This window comes from Halictus rubicundus, chromosome 18 (assembly GCF_050948215.1).
Source record: "Halictus rubicundus isolate RS-2024b chromosome 18, iyHalRubi1_principal, whole genome shotgun sequence".
NCBI lineage: Eukaryota > Metazoa > Arthropoda > Insecta > Hymenoptera > Halictidae > Halictus > Halictus rubicundus.
This window is the reverse complement of record NC_135166.1, coordinates 8,267,674-8,281,379: the sequence shown is the minus strand read 5'-3', so window position 1 is coordinate 8,281,379 and position 13,706 is coordinate 8,267,674. Positions and strand designations below refer to the sequence as shown.

The 13,706-nt window shown below is 42.4% G+C and overlaps 1 protein-coding gene across 12 annotated transcripts in view; it reads right to left on the bottom strand.

The window, feature by feature from the left end:
• Positions 1–13,706, bottom strand: part of Mtd (TLD domain-containing protein mustard) — a 331,444-nt gene that overhangs the window by 150,646 nt on the left and 167,092 nt on the right. For 8 of the 12 annotated variants that reach the window (XM_076803613.1, XM_076803616.1, XM_076803614.1 and 5 more), the window contains exon 1: positions 12,246–13,135. The exons of the other annotated variants lie outside the window; for them this stretch is intronic. In XM_076803613.1, the coding sequence (XP_076659728.1) occupies positions 12,246–12,820 (575 nt within the window). In that variant the 5' untranslated portion in view covers positions 12,821–13,135. Of the gene's footprint in view, positions 1–12,245; positions 13,136–13,706 lie in introns of those variants that run through there. 12 annotated transcript variants of the gene reach the window in all.

The window sequence follows — 13,706 nt, the reverse complement described above, 5'->3', positions numbered from 1 at the left end:
AAAAAAAATGGAAGATCATTAGTCCGGTCGAGCGTGAAACACGCGACTCATCGTTTAACGATTCAGCTCCACGTGCGCGCGGCGGACAGCCCCGAACGGCTCGAGCGATGTCGTCCAGCGAAACTCTCCATTGTTTGCGCTGACTCCGGTCTGGTCGATGATTTTTATTATAATGCGTCGCGCATACACGGTCACGGGGGCGGGACACGCGAGAGTGTTTGTCATTCGAGGGCCGCATGCGCCGTCGCAGCGGCACGGGGCGGAGTAGGTATTACGCTTTTCTTCGTTAAGCGTTTTGACGTCACCGGCGCGTGCGTTTTCGGTTTAACGGTGGTTAACGAGCTTCCTCTCGTTCACCGATCTTCATCTATTCCGCCCGCGCCCACGCGATGCTTATCGCCGGACCCTGTACCAGCACACCTGTACTCTCACATCTCTGCCGTTTACCTTCGCAGACATTTTCTACGCTCTCACGCCCGCGCACAGTTACGAATCTCCCTTCGTTTACCTTTTTCCAACTCTTCTGCACTAGGGTAAGGGACGCAATTACTGTGGCAGTGCCAATTACTATGCCTATATTAATTATACTTATTTTTAACCCTTTGCGGTCGTATTAAGTTTATACATAGTTGTCATGTTGGTCGGAATTCATTTTCGTTGAACGAACAGTAATACATACTGTGCAAGATTATGAAGGAAAATCAACATTTATTAATTCTTTTTTAAACTTCAGATATACGTAACACAATAATATGTTTTAATTTTATGTTATGTAAAAACTATATTTTATATTTTTCTTGTCAACTTAATATAATACAAGATCAATATGGTTCTTCGCTGTGGTGGCTGAGAGCAGACATACGACTGGAACGGTAAGAAAGCTTTGGTGGCTGAGAGTAGACATACGACCGCAAAGGGTTAAAGCATAATGAATATTAAAAAAAAAGAGATATTAGTTATATATCTTACTTTTAATATTCGTTACGCTTTAAAAATGAGTATAATTACTATAGGCACAGTAATTGGCACCCACACAATAATTGGGTTTCTTACCCTACTAATCATGATCTGGACTAGGCATGATCTGGAAAGTGAAATAAAGATTGCAGTGGATGGTAATTTCTGGTGTCTCCCTAATGATTAGGGCCGCTTTCAAAGCGAACAGGAAGATCTCAATTTGAAAAAAAGGAATTTGTTAAAATTTTCGTAAAGTTTATAGTTTAATCCCAGATAGCATCCAGACATTGTATGGATGTCCGTACCGGACCTTCTGTACGTCCCAAAGAAGGTCCAAATAACGTTCGTATATCCCAGATATGTCCGAAATACGTCCCAAATACGTACCAGTGACAAAATGGGACGTCCATAGGATGTACCGCGCGGACGTTCGGCTGGACATATTCAGGACGTTAATAGAACATTTATAAGACGTTTATAGAACATTTAAAAACCTAACCTCTTCAAAGATGTGTACGATATGGTTTCTGAATATTTAAAACTATTAAATTTCTATTTTACTGTAGTTCTTTTTGCAATTCTGGTAACAAATTTTTATTTTGCATCCCGCTGTTTAGCTATTGCTGTAGTTATTATTATAAATAATTAAGACATTCGAAATACATTAGAACATTTGAAATTTAGTCTTGACAACATTATTCTTCTTCTGTATCTCGCGCGTAAGAAGTGGGCATTCCTAGAACGTACCTAAATTGTAAGTCCCAAGTCCGAAATAGAAGTTCTAAGGTCGTTCCAGGGACGTCTGAAATTTCGGTCCCACGGACGTTCATGGGACGTAGAAACGGATGTCCCCGGAACATCCGGAATGTAGGTATCAGGGGAGTCCCAGGAACGTCCGAAGCGGACCTGAGACGTTTGGACGTAAAATGGACGTCCTATTTACGTCCGGTGCTAAATGGAATAATTAGTCGAGATAACGAAGTCAGCTGGAACACCCTGTATATGGCACTAAGACTGCAAAGTTTATAAATATGTTATTGCTAGGGAAAAATTCCTGGAGTGTAACATGAAAACAGGAAAGTAAATGCGAACACCGCCTCGGCACGGTCTGTAAATAAAATTATAGATCGTAGTCGATATTCAATCAAGAGAAGTAAGTACCTCATCTGTGGTTAGATTTTAATATAGATAAGCTCATGCTATGAACATTAAACCTACCACAGTCCAACGATCGGTTTTATATTTTACAATGGTTTTCATATGCCATGATATAACAGACTTCGTTATTCATAGTATAATGAAAACTGTATAAAATCGAAATAAACCGGATCTTCTCATTTTCGTAAAACTGCACACTACAATTTCACACTCGGCAGATTTCATCGGTTCAATTAATTGTCATGTGACAAAAAATATAATTAAAATGGACAAATCGCTTTTTGATCGAGTCAAGTGCACAAAGACTAACAGGGGAGTCGATACTTGCAGCTGATTTGTTCATTAACACTAGATTAACGGGACCAGTCAAAATGACGGGTTCTAATATTTTTAATTTACGATTATTGAGATTGTAAGGATGTATTCACGAGGAATTGTCAACAAATTTATTTCTTTGGGTATATATGTATAATAAAAAAATGTCTAAAAATTTTAATAAAAACGCACCTGTTATTTTTAAAAAGTAATGTAAAATCGTCACTTTTAGTGCTCCGTAAACCCAGTTTTAATCAATCTCCGATCTCAGGTATAGGTTGAGGGACTCGATTACTGTGGGGGCAACAATTATTGTGCCTATATTAATTAGAAATTTAATGAAAAAAACTTAATATTTCTTTTTTATTGTTCACTATGCTTTAAAAATAAGTATGATTAATACAGGCACAGTAATTGTGTCCTTCGCCCTAATGGTTGGAGCGCAGAAAAAATTCGAGGTCTCCGCAAACAGGGCCGTTATGTTCTTGTTTGTTGCTATTGTGGTCATAAAAACAGCAGAAAACGAATTCACACACGCACACACAATGGACGTTCTCGCCATTCTGCACCTGCATAGTTATTCTAATGTACGAGACGCAATGAATTAAACGGCACTGCAAAATTACGCAAGCGACAGACATTTAAAATTGGTTCCATTCGCGACATCTGTTTCAGAAGCACGCTGTCTCTTTGTGCAGCCTCCGCATGCGTAAACAAACTCGCTGCACAAATGCACGCCGCATCTATTTGCGTTTCATCTCTGGCAATCATCTACTGCATCGTTAGAATTTATTTTCTACTAGACCCCGAACGCGCAAGCGTCGTCGCGAAGAATAAACGAAGTGCCATTACGAAAAGTATTCGAGTATTTGTCTTACATTCGCGCTTCGTACTTCGAATAAAAAAAAACCGATAAAACCGATAATACGAGTGTCATTTTTTACGGTGGCTATTTCTCTAAATGATACGTAAATGAAGTTGTAGTTACGCTTTCTTTTTACACTTTCACATTCGAACTTGCTAATTTATCGATCTTTTAGTACTAGGAACACCGAACCCGACAAAATGGCGGACTTCGATATACATTCTGCAATTTTTTCAAAATTTCGTTTTCGCGTCAAGTAGTGAACTAATTGTGTTCTAGCTTCTCTAAAAAATCCAAGTCCTATGGTCCTACATCAAAAAAGTTATCGTCTTTTTAAGAATATTCGAATATTATTGCGAGTGACCGTGTGAAGCTTTGGAATCTGTTTTAGGTTGGTAAATAAACTAGGAAATTCAACAAGAACAAGATAAGCGTCTCGTTCCCGATCGCCATTTTGTTCTGTCGGCCGACATTTTGAGGCAGACGAGACCTGAAGAAGAAAATAATCCTCGATCGAAAATCGCGATAAGGCTTGCGGACGGAAGAGGAAATCGAGTTTAACGAAAGATTTCATCCGCCGATCGATCCTGTGCTCCGCAAGTGGAATTTTATGCCAACTCCGACCATCCGCTAAAAATATATTGTTGTGTCGAGTTGCTCCTGCGGTTTTCGCATTCGAAAGAAACAGTGGACGCGGACGATTTTCGAAATAGTTCAAATAAACCGAGAATCCGCGGCGGGAGGCTCTTGCGACATGTCGCGTCTAGGATTCCAAGACGTTCTATTCTATGAACATTGTTTATAAATAATAACAACATCGGTTCGATGGTAGCTCGTTCGAATGAGTCAGACATTCGTCACGTTACTGTCGGGATTCCTAGGAACAATTTCAGCAGGAATTTTTGAGTCAGACAATAATCTCTACTTTTGGAAGAATTCCTAGGAAGAATTTTCAGCGGGAAGTTTCTTCTAATGTGGCGTGCAGTACGATTCATTATTCTAAATTGGGAGAGAGGAAGCAAAGGGAAATTTTGTTAGTTCTTGATAATGAGTAGAACGATTCAATATTCACTATCGCAAAATAAATTCTTACGAGAAGCGTTGGAGATGCGAGAACTGAAATTTTCTTTTCTTTACTGTTAATGAACGAGACAAGAAGGAAAAGGTACGAATCAAGTGTCAATTAACCTCGTGGTTTACCAGTTTCCATAGATTTCAATAAGTTGTGAAAATTCAGAATTTAGGGCACAGCTGTACAGCGTCTGCCTGTACGCGTAGCAATTTTCTTGCCCTGGGCATAGACAGAACGGCGGGCACTAAGTCACGCCTCTGCGGGCAAGGCTCCATGTATTTGTCACACGCAATGTCACAGCTATGTGGCAAATTTCGGCTGTGCTACGGCCTACCCCCACTCCGCTGAGTCACTTGCCCGTGGCTGTGCCCCCGGGCATCAGCGGGCGTCCTTGCCCGCTAGTAGGCATGTTGAGCAGCTCTGATCCAGGGTAAGAGACCCAATTACTGTGGGGGTACCGATTACTGTACCTATATTAACCCTTTCGGTACGAGCGCCGGATATATCCGGCATCCATCTGACGACCTGTGTGTACGAGCGCCGAATATATCCGGCATCCATGTGGCAGCCTCTATGTATGAGCGCCATCTATAGTGGCGAATTTTACATAAATGTCTTTTAATATTAAAACTATAAATGACACTTGTTAGTAGAAACGTTGTTTTATTAAGCACAGTTCTTATTTAACGCTTAGGAAATTCTTCATACAAAAGAGGACAGAGTGTCACGGCGGACAGAGCGCTCGTACCGAAAGGGTTAATTATAAAACATAATGAATATTAAAAAAGAGATATTAAATTTGTTTCATTAACGTCAATTAACCCTTTGCATTCGAAGCCATTTGAACTCCAAAACGAAACATTTCTTCCGACCTAGAATATTTCCTTTCTATACATATTTTTTCATGCCATACATACGAAAATGGTGCAATTTACTCGTACAGTCCTGAAATGTTTAGTAATTTATTAAATACAAACACATTTACTAATGTAAAAAATATTTCGAATAATGATACAGCAATTTTTAGTGGCGCCTTACAGTCGCCATTCGAGTGCTAAGGGTTAATATGTTACATATCTCATTTTCAATATTCATTATGTTTTAAAAATAATTACAATTAATATAGGCACAGTAATTGGTACCTCCACAGTAATTGGGTCCCTTACCCTGTATCTATTTTTCCAGTCCTTCCGACACGCATTGCTCCTAATTTGTTGATCTCTATGATTTGGTATTCAGCAAGTAGGGTAAGGGATCCGATTACTGTGGGTGTGCCAATTACTGTGCTTATATTAATTATTTTTAAAATACAATGGATATTAAAAAAGAGATGTTAAATTCTTTTTCATTAAAATCAGTTAATGTTATATATTTCTTTTTAAATATTCATTATGCTTTCAAAATAAGTATAATTAGTATAGGCACAGTAATTGGTACCCCCTTAGTAATTGAGTCCCTCGCTGACGCTGTTCGCGTTTTCTCAAAATTTGTGCCATTAAGACTCGAAGTATCGACAATTCAAGATCAACGTCGGAACAAAATGGCCGGATTCTTTGCGATTGTGTCGAACAGTAAAAGAAAGACGACAAAAAGCAAACAGCCATATAAATGGCTATTTTAAGACGCTCGACCGGTTTCCACGTGTCGGAAGAGATGCCGATGAATTCCTTTATCTGCACCAACGATTGGTCTCGAAAGACGATATTTAATCGTCGAATAATCATGTTCCAGTATCGTTCGTGACCCTTGAATCCTTCGATCCGATTTCTTTAACACGTTGACTGCCATGTCACCCATATGTGGGTGACGGAATTATTTGTCCAGGTTTTAAAATGAATTTTTACGTTAATATATTCATCGTACTAAATTTAATTAGGGTCTGTAAAATGCAAGAAAGTTTGAGGACAACTCAATGCCATGCATTTAATTTTTTTCAATTTTTATTTCATTAAATCACTTACTTTGATTTTATGGAATTTTTTAGGTTTCTAGTTTGGCAGTCAAAGTGTTAAATACAAGTCAGTTTCTGTTGTTTATTCGAACATAAAGTACTCGCTTCACGAGTGATAACGACAATTCAAACAGGCACTCCGGTATGCTTGCAACTTAGAATCGAGAAGAAATATCTACAAAATCTAATCCTCGTCGCTTTCGCATCGTGCTGAAAACAATATTAACATATTCAAATGTCCGTTTGTGTGCCAACAAGCTAAAGTCTCATTAACATGGGGAAGAAGAAACATTTTGTCCACGGTAAAAACAGAACGATCCTCAAATAAATTCTATCTGTTCAATCAATGAAAAAATAAAAGAACAAATTATTGACCCTTTGAACTATAATATCGAGTCAGTCGTTAATACTATATTAAAATGAAAGAAAATTTTATTTGTGGATGTGTAATCATTGAAGAATGTATAGGCATAAGATACATATAAATTTTTTTCTAGGAAATTATGTGTCACAAAGGAGGCATCTCTATATAAAATAAATCGTAGTTCAAGGGTTTAACCCTTTGCACTCCTATGTCCAGGCTGAGGCGACATGTGACAAGAGTTTACAAAATTCCGGAGTGCAAAGGATGAATGAAACCTCGTCACAAGATTCGGTATTTCATTTTTTCTTCTAATTACTGCTACGGATGTTCATTGTTATATCAATACTTTCTTTACATATGACACGCTCTACCGTTACATTTACCATTATCGTTAATGGAAATATTTTCAACAAAATATGAATAATTACAACGATAGATACTTGATTCGTTCGATGTAGTCGCGGTTCCACAAAACGAAGAAAAATTAGATTTAACGACCCAGGCGTAATCGCTTGCAAAGAAATCGCGCTGTGCGAGGGGCGAAGAAGTGTTTCATTGGCGGGCGATCATCGATGACTCCCGAGGCATTTACCGGCCTGACGATCAGCGACCGAACGGGGGTCGGTAAACGAGATAAAGGGGAAGAAAAGCCAGGAGGCAAGAAGCGAGGACGCGCGGACGTATTACGGGCAAGAGAGAGGAAGAGGGAGGGAGAGACAGAGAGAGACAGTTCCCAATTTTTCTGCGAAGGGTTGCGCGGACGGGCGTCCTCGGATCGACCCAATTTTCTCGGGCAAATTTTCCTCGTCAGCGGAAAAACGCCGAGCCTGGCCACCGAGCCGGAGATATCTTTTTTCGGGGAACAATACGTTCCTGCAAGACAAAAAGCTCCGGATTCTTTGAGTCGCCTAACAGCGCGCCCTTCCGATGTACAAAGGATGAAGGCTCGCTCTAATTGGATCACTTTGGGTCCCATTTTTTTCGGAAAAGAAACCGATGACGTAAAGCTACGTGCCCCCCCCCCCCGGGAGAGTATTATTAAGAATTTGATTTACGCGATCGAATTGTTAGAGCCGAAACGATCAATTCTTCAATGACAGCAACACTGAATTATCATTTCGGAAAATTACTGAAAATGACTGAAATTGCAAATATACAGTTAGCAGGCAACATTGCCTGTCGTATGGACAATAAATGTATTTTTCGTGTTTTTAATCATTCGATCGCTCGGTGTCTCTTAAAGCTTCGGAAAAAATTCGGAAAGAATTAGAAGTGTCAACGTTTGCGGACAGTTTTTTAAAATCATTTTCTATCCTAATGTTTTACGAACAGTACGTGCTCGTCAGACTTTAGAACTGGAGTCAAATCGCGTTTAGAATGCAGCGAAGATCTCGCGATTTCGCCTCTGTTAGTCACGACTTTATCCGAGTGTGTTTATGCAAATTCGCAGCTTTACGGATCAACCTGCGGATCAACTTTATAGGTTAAGATGTTATTCAGCTTTTTATTTGATTTCGCTTTGCTGAATGGGGCTGCCGTTATCAGCGCGTAAAACACACAGCCCTAATTACAAGGAAAACACGGGCGAGTTTCTCGGATTTAATGCTATTAAGCCGGGATCTATTTCGATGTTGCACGGGAGAAATTGCCTGCTCGATCGGAAACTCTTATGTAATGCACGTATCGCGAATGACCGGCCGGAATGCGAAGAATTTGCCGAGCGAAATTTTCTCGCGATAAGCGCACGAAAATTATATCGAGCTGAGTCAATACGCGAACTGTTACGAGATTCAGCGATAATTCGTTTTTATTGACGAAACACAGGTTGGAGGTACGTAATGATAGTCGGAACGGCAATGAAAAAAAGAAACGATGGAAAGAGAAAGAAACCGTGCTTACTTCGAAAGAAAACGGCTGAGTAATCAACCGGCGAAGGTTACTGTTGTTATGGTAATTAAACGTTCGAAACATCGGTATCAGGTGACGCCGGTAGCCATCGAACACCGTCAATATTGATAGACGTTCTAAGAAGTGATAAACCGTGCTATCCGGACATCCAACTGTCGAACAGACCGAACCATTTACACATCAATATTTCCGTCCGTGTATAATAAAACCGGGACATGTATCAGGCTTCGGAGAATTTGATAGCAGTTTACCCCAATGGAGAATACATTCTCCAGACGAGTCTACACGTCGGCAACAAATAAATGTTGTTCAATCGTCATGCGTGTACAAAGAGCGACGTCTAGAAGATAATAGAAAATATTCCATTCATCCGCTGCAATAAAGAAATCGTGACACGACAGTTGTCGTGTGTCAATAAGATTTCCTCGACTTTTCGACACGATTTCGTATTTCTTTCTAATCATCGGACTCCTGCGAGTTCTATACCTATGCCGGAGTCATTTCTGACCCACACCGATATTTCACGTATAAGGTTTTGTTCCGATATAAGACGATGGCTCGGGACCGGCTTGCGTCGAATTTCGGATGAAGAAGAAGAAGAGGGGATAACGATTTTCTTATTTCGAAATAAACAGCATTGTCTTACATCGGAATAAAATTGTACAACATTGACGGTCGCTCGAGCTTATCCGCACAGCTACCGCGACGGGTCACGAATGACTCCGGCATAGCATACGGAGGGTTGAACCGAAGTCCTCGAAAGTTCAGAGATTCTCAAGGAAATAAATTCTAATATTGACTCGAAGAATCCCTTAACACGTTAACTGCCACGTCAGTCACATATTACTGACAGTGATTTTTGACTGGGTTTAGACATTCATTTTTATTATAACATATTCAGGTATACCGAATTTTATTGGGGTCTTTCGAATTCAAAAGAGTTGAGACAACATCCCCTATAATACAATTTAAATTTCTAGTTTTGGTTTCATTAATTAAATCACTCCGATTTTGTAAGAATCTCTGGGGTTGATATTTGGCACTTGACGTGTTAAAAATCGAGTGAACTTCGTCCACTGTGTGCAATGTGCAAATCCTCCACAAAGAGGATAATAATTTTTCAAATCGAATATGTATGCGTTGTGTATGAAAATAAGAGTGTGCTCAGACGTGTGTCTGTATCTCCGCTAATAATTAATAAATATTCATACGTCCCACGAGTTTCGAAAACCGACGTAAACACGAGAGATAAAGGTGTACAAATTTGATCAGGCCGGGAACGTCTTCATCGACGTCGTTTAAATTGGTCGTACGCGTTCGAACGAGCGGCGAACGGAAGTTACACGGTGCAGCTTTCGCGACCATAAGACACTCGGAGAAATCGCGCGTCGATCTCGTAATCGGTCTTCAGAAAAAAATCCCGCCTCTAAGAAATCGAGATGGCGTCGAAGACCGATGCCGCGCGCCATGAATCAGAGGAAGCTCGCGAGCTTCCGGTAGTCCTCCGTGTCAGCGTCGGCGCGGCGCCGAGAGATTCGTCGATAACGCGAAGAAAGTGCTTTTACTTTTCAAAGAGAAAATATTTCGAATCTTACCTCAAACGCGATACGCAAGCCCGCTCATTCGGTACAACATCACCGTGAACATGATCGCGAAATCGATGCAAACTACCCTTCATGTTCCGTTTTTATAGCAAGTAAATCTTGTGTCCGCGTGATACGAACAACCCGAAAGAATTCGATTTGCGGAAACGTCACGTACTGGAGGAGTAAGAGCATAACAGAAATGGAGGAGTAATAGAATAACACAATTTCTAATCCAACGTAAAAATATTCAAAATTTCACGGGCGGTTTTCTTCCAGGTTCTATCTAATCCCTAAAATCTTTATAAAAACATGCCGTCTAGTTCTCTCAAACAGCAATTACGACTGTTTGAAAACTGTCGCGATTACTCTAGATTACGTCTTCAACCTTGTCTCGTCTAAATATTTGCCGTGCGCTCCTGTCTCATTTTTGTTTACTTCAAACCTCTATCGTAACAACGCCGACGCGATATAACGCAACGAGCAACAATAAAACCATTGCTTATTTTCGTATCGATGGACTGCAAAAACGCGAGTCTATTTTGCACGTGAAACGCAAGATCGCGTTTGCGGATAGTAGCGAAACAATTGGCTGCTAACGTCATCTCCGAAAGCAATTTTACCGTTCTGCGACTGGGAATAATTATTAAAGAAATTATTGCTCCCGAAAGATATTAAACTTTACTAATCAGAACACTATTTTCTTCATACAATTATTATGCTCGTTTCACAGGACAAATAGATTCGAAAAGCATGCTAAGAACAGTTCTCGTCCGCGGAAGGTTAAAATATTCGATAACAAAAACTGTTTTAGTAAAATCCGAATCCCATCTTAACCCTAAACTTCTGGGGTCCTTCATGACCCCAACTAATTACGATAATTACAAATATCAACAATACAGAATTCTCTGTAGCAATCGATCATTTCAATTGTTTACAAATTAAACGTTAGCCGAAATGTGGGATGACAGTATTAAAGAGTTGGTTCCCTTAACACGTTAAGTGCCCAGCCCGTTTTGCTTGCCGTTCCGTTCAGGCCCAGACTCGGCCGTCAAGTGGGCCACCGCCGACGGGCGAACCGGTGAATGAACAGAAGAATTAGGAAGTGTGGAAAAAATCCACACCTTCGATTACGTTGTTTCAATAAGTTACATTGACTTTTTAATACTATACTCTTTTTTTAAAGCATTGACTGAACAAAAACCGACGTCCCCTACGCGAAATCTTTAATCTCACAATCAGTACGCAAGGGCAGACTCGCGCGGTGCTGTAACACGAACCTAATATCTGTGGCAGGTCCTCGATGACTGGCTGGGCCCGAACCGGAAAGTCTATAGCCGGTCCCTACGAACCGGCGTGGCACTCGACGCGTTAAACAGTAGTGTAAAAAGATCCGACGAAAGTTTTTCTAAGGAATAACATGCTCGGAATCTGTCGCTGAGCCGGAATCTGTCCGCTGTAGCCGCGCTCTGATTGGTCCGCGTTTTTCGTTAATAACTATTGAACAAAGCCGCGGAGAACATTTTCGCATAGGAAAAGGTTACTTCAAACGAACCGAGGAATCATTCCTTACAAGTAGAACATTCTAGAGATACTTTGTATAAAAAGAAGCGTGGGCACAGTATTTCTAGGGTTAAGGGTTAACTCGTACGATCGAGTAGGATGTTTTTCAACCGGTGAATATTGTGTTGACGCAACGGCCGAAGAAAGGACACGAAGATAAAAAGGTGTCAGTTTCAAATGATTCACTTGTCGAGTACGTCGTCGCGACGCGGCGCGGCGCGTAATTAAAACGACTATCTTACTTCTTACGAAAGATAAGCGTAAAAACCGGTCCAGCTCGTATGCGAAACAAACCTCAAACCTTTTTGTTCTACATCGAGACAGACGGCCACCGCCTGTTGCAAACCGGAGATCCTATTAGTCGAGGTCGAAACAAGCACACCGCGCTCGACCTCGAACGCGAAATTCGCGGTTTCGACACGTAACCGTCGAAACTTCAATGCCACGAGCCGAGCCGTTCGAATTTCCCGCGGGAGGCAAGAGACAAGAAACGCGTGGGTGATAAATACCTGGTGACAGAGTCAGGTACGAATATATTCCACCACGAGGGTCTCTTCTGTCTGGCCTGGGTGTAGAGCCCGTCCGTGCTGCCAACTTGCGTCGGGACGCCGGCGATGCCTTTCCTCCTTTTGCGATCGAGTTTCGGTGGTTTCGCGAGCGGATGCCAGGACTTTCTGCGGCCTTTCTTCTCCTCGAGGTCCTGCGTGCGCTCGTCCTCCAACACATCTTGGTTCTCCTCCAGCAGGTCCTGCGACACGTAGAAAACCGAGCCGCGTCTGCCGCTGTCGCTGCTGCGTCTCTTTTCCTTCTGCACCAGTTTCGCGTTCTCTTTCTCCTCGACGACGCTGCCGCGTCGCGCTTTTTGAAACAGGCTGTCCCTTCTCGCCTTCAAATCCTCCAGCACGCTGTGCCTCCTTCCCTTGTTATCCCGAAGGATCACGCTCGAGTCCTTTCGCTGGCCGATCAGCTTGCCGAACGACGACTCGTCCTCCATCATCGAGGGTATCGAGTTCGTGGACGCGTACTTGGTGGCCGCGTGACCATTGTTGTGCGCCTCGTTGCTGATATACATCTTGGTTTCCATGCTACGGTGCAGGACACGTACCCGGTAACACGTATTACACCCGAACCTATCCAACACTGTTACCGCCGCCCTCTATTCCTGCTACTCCTCCTCTTTTACGAGCAACAAAACACCGAAACCACTGAAAACCTCGAAGACCACCAGCAGAAGAACAATTTTGTATAGAAGAACGACGTGAGAACGTAACGACGAAAAAACTCGCGATATATCCACTTGGGTCACCTGTAGGAACGCGGATCACCCGAGGCCTGGGATCATTTTCACCGGGGCTCGGTCCAAGGGAAATACGGAAGGTACGAGTTGCGTACCGTTAAGGCGCGATCGGCATTATTCCATTGCCGGTGAAAGCAGCCACGGCGGTGTACCGAGTGACCGCCTTTTCACTCCTCGTGAAACGTGCTCTCGGTTGTTGCCTGCCTGCCTGCCTGCCTGCCTGCCCGCCTGCTTGCCTAGCCTGCTTGCCTGTTTGCCTGTTATCGGTACACGCGAACACGGACACGGACACGGACACGGACAGGTTCCCAACAGCGAGTATATCGTATCGACCGGACTTGTCCGTGCAGGTACGTACCGAGAAACGAACCACTCCGAGATCCACGAGCAGATCGTTGACCCGAGGGGAATCGTGCAAAACCGGCCAACCGAGTCTCCGAGCGAGCGAGCGAGCGTGCGCGCGCGCGAGAGGACTCTTTTTGCTCGGCCGTTTGTTTCTTTATTTTCTGCTAGGTCGAGCCCTTGCTGGAAACTCGTTCCCAGCCAAATACAGACACTCGGTTAACCGACTCGACCTTTGCCGCGTCCTCGAACCGGGATCGGGACAGGTCCTCGCCAATCGGCCGAACAGCGTTCGCAATCGTTGCAGCCGCACGTTCTCGCGAACCAAACG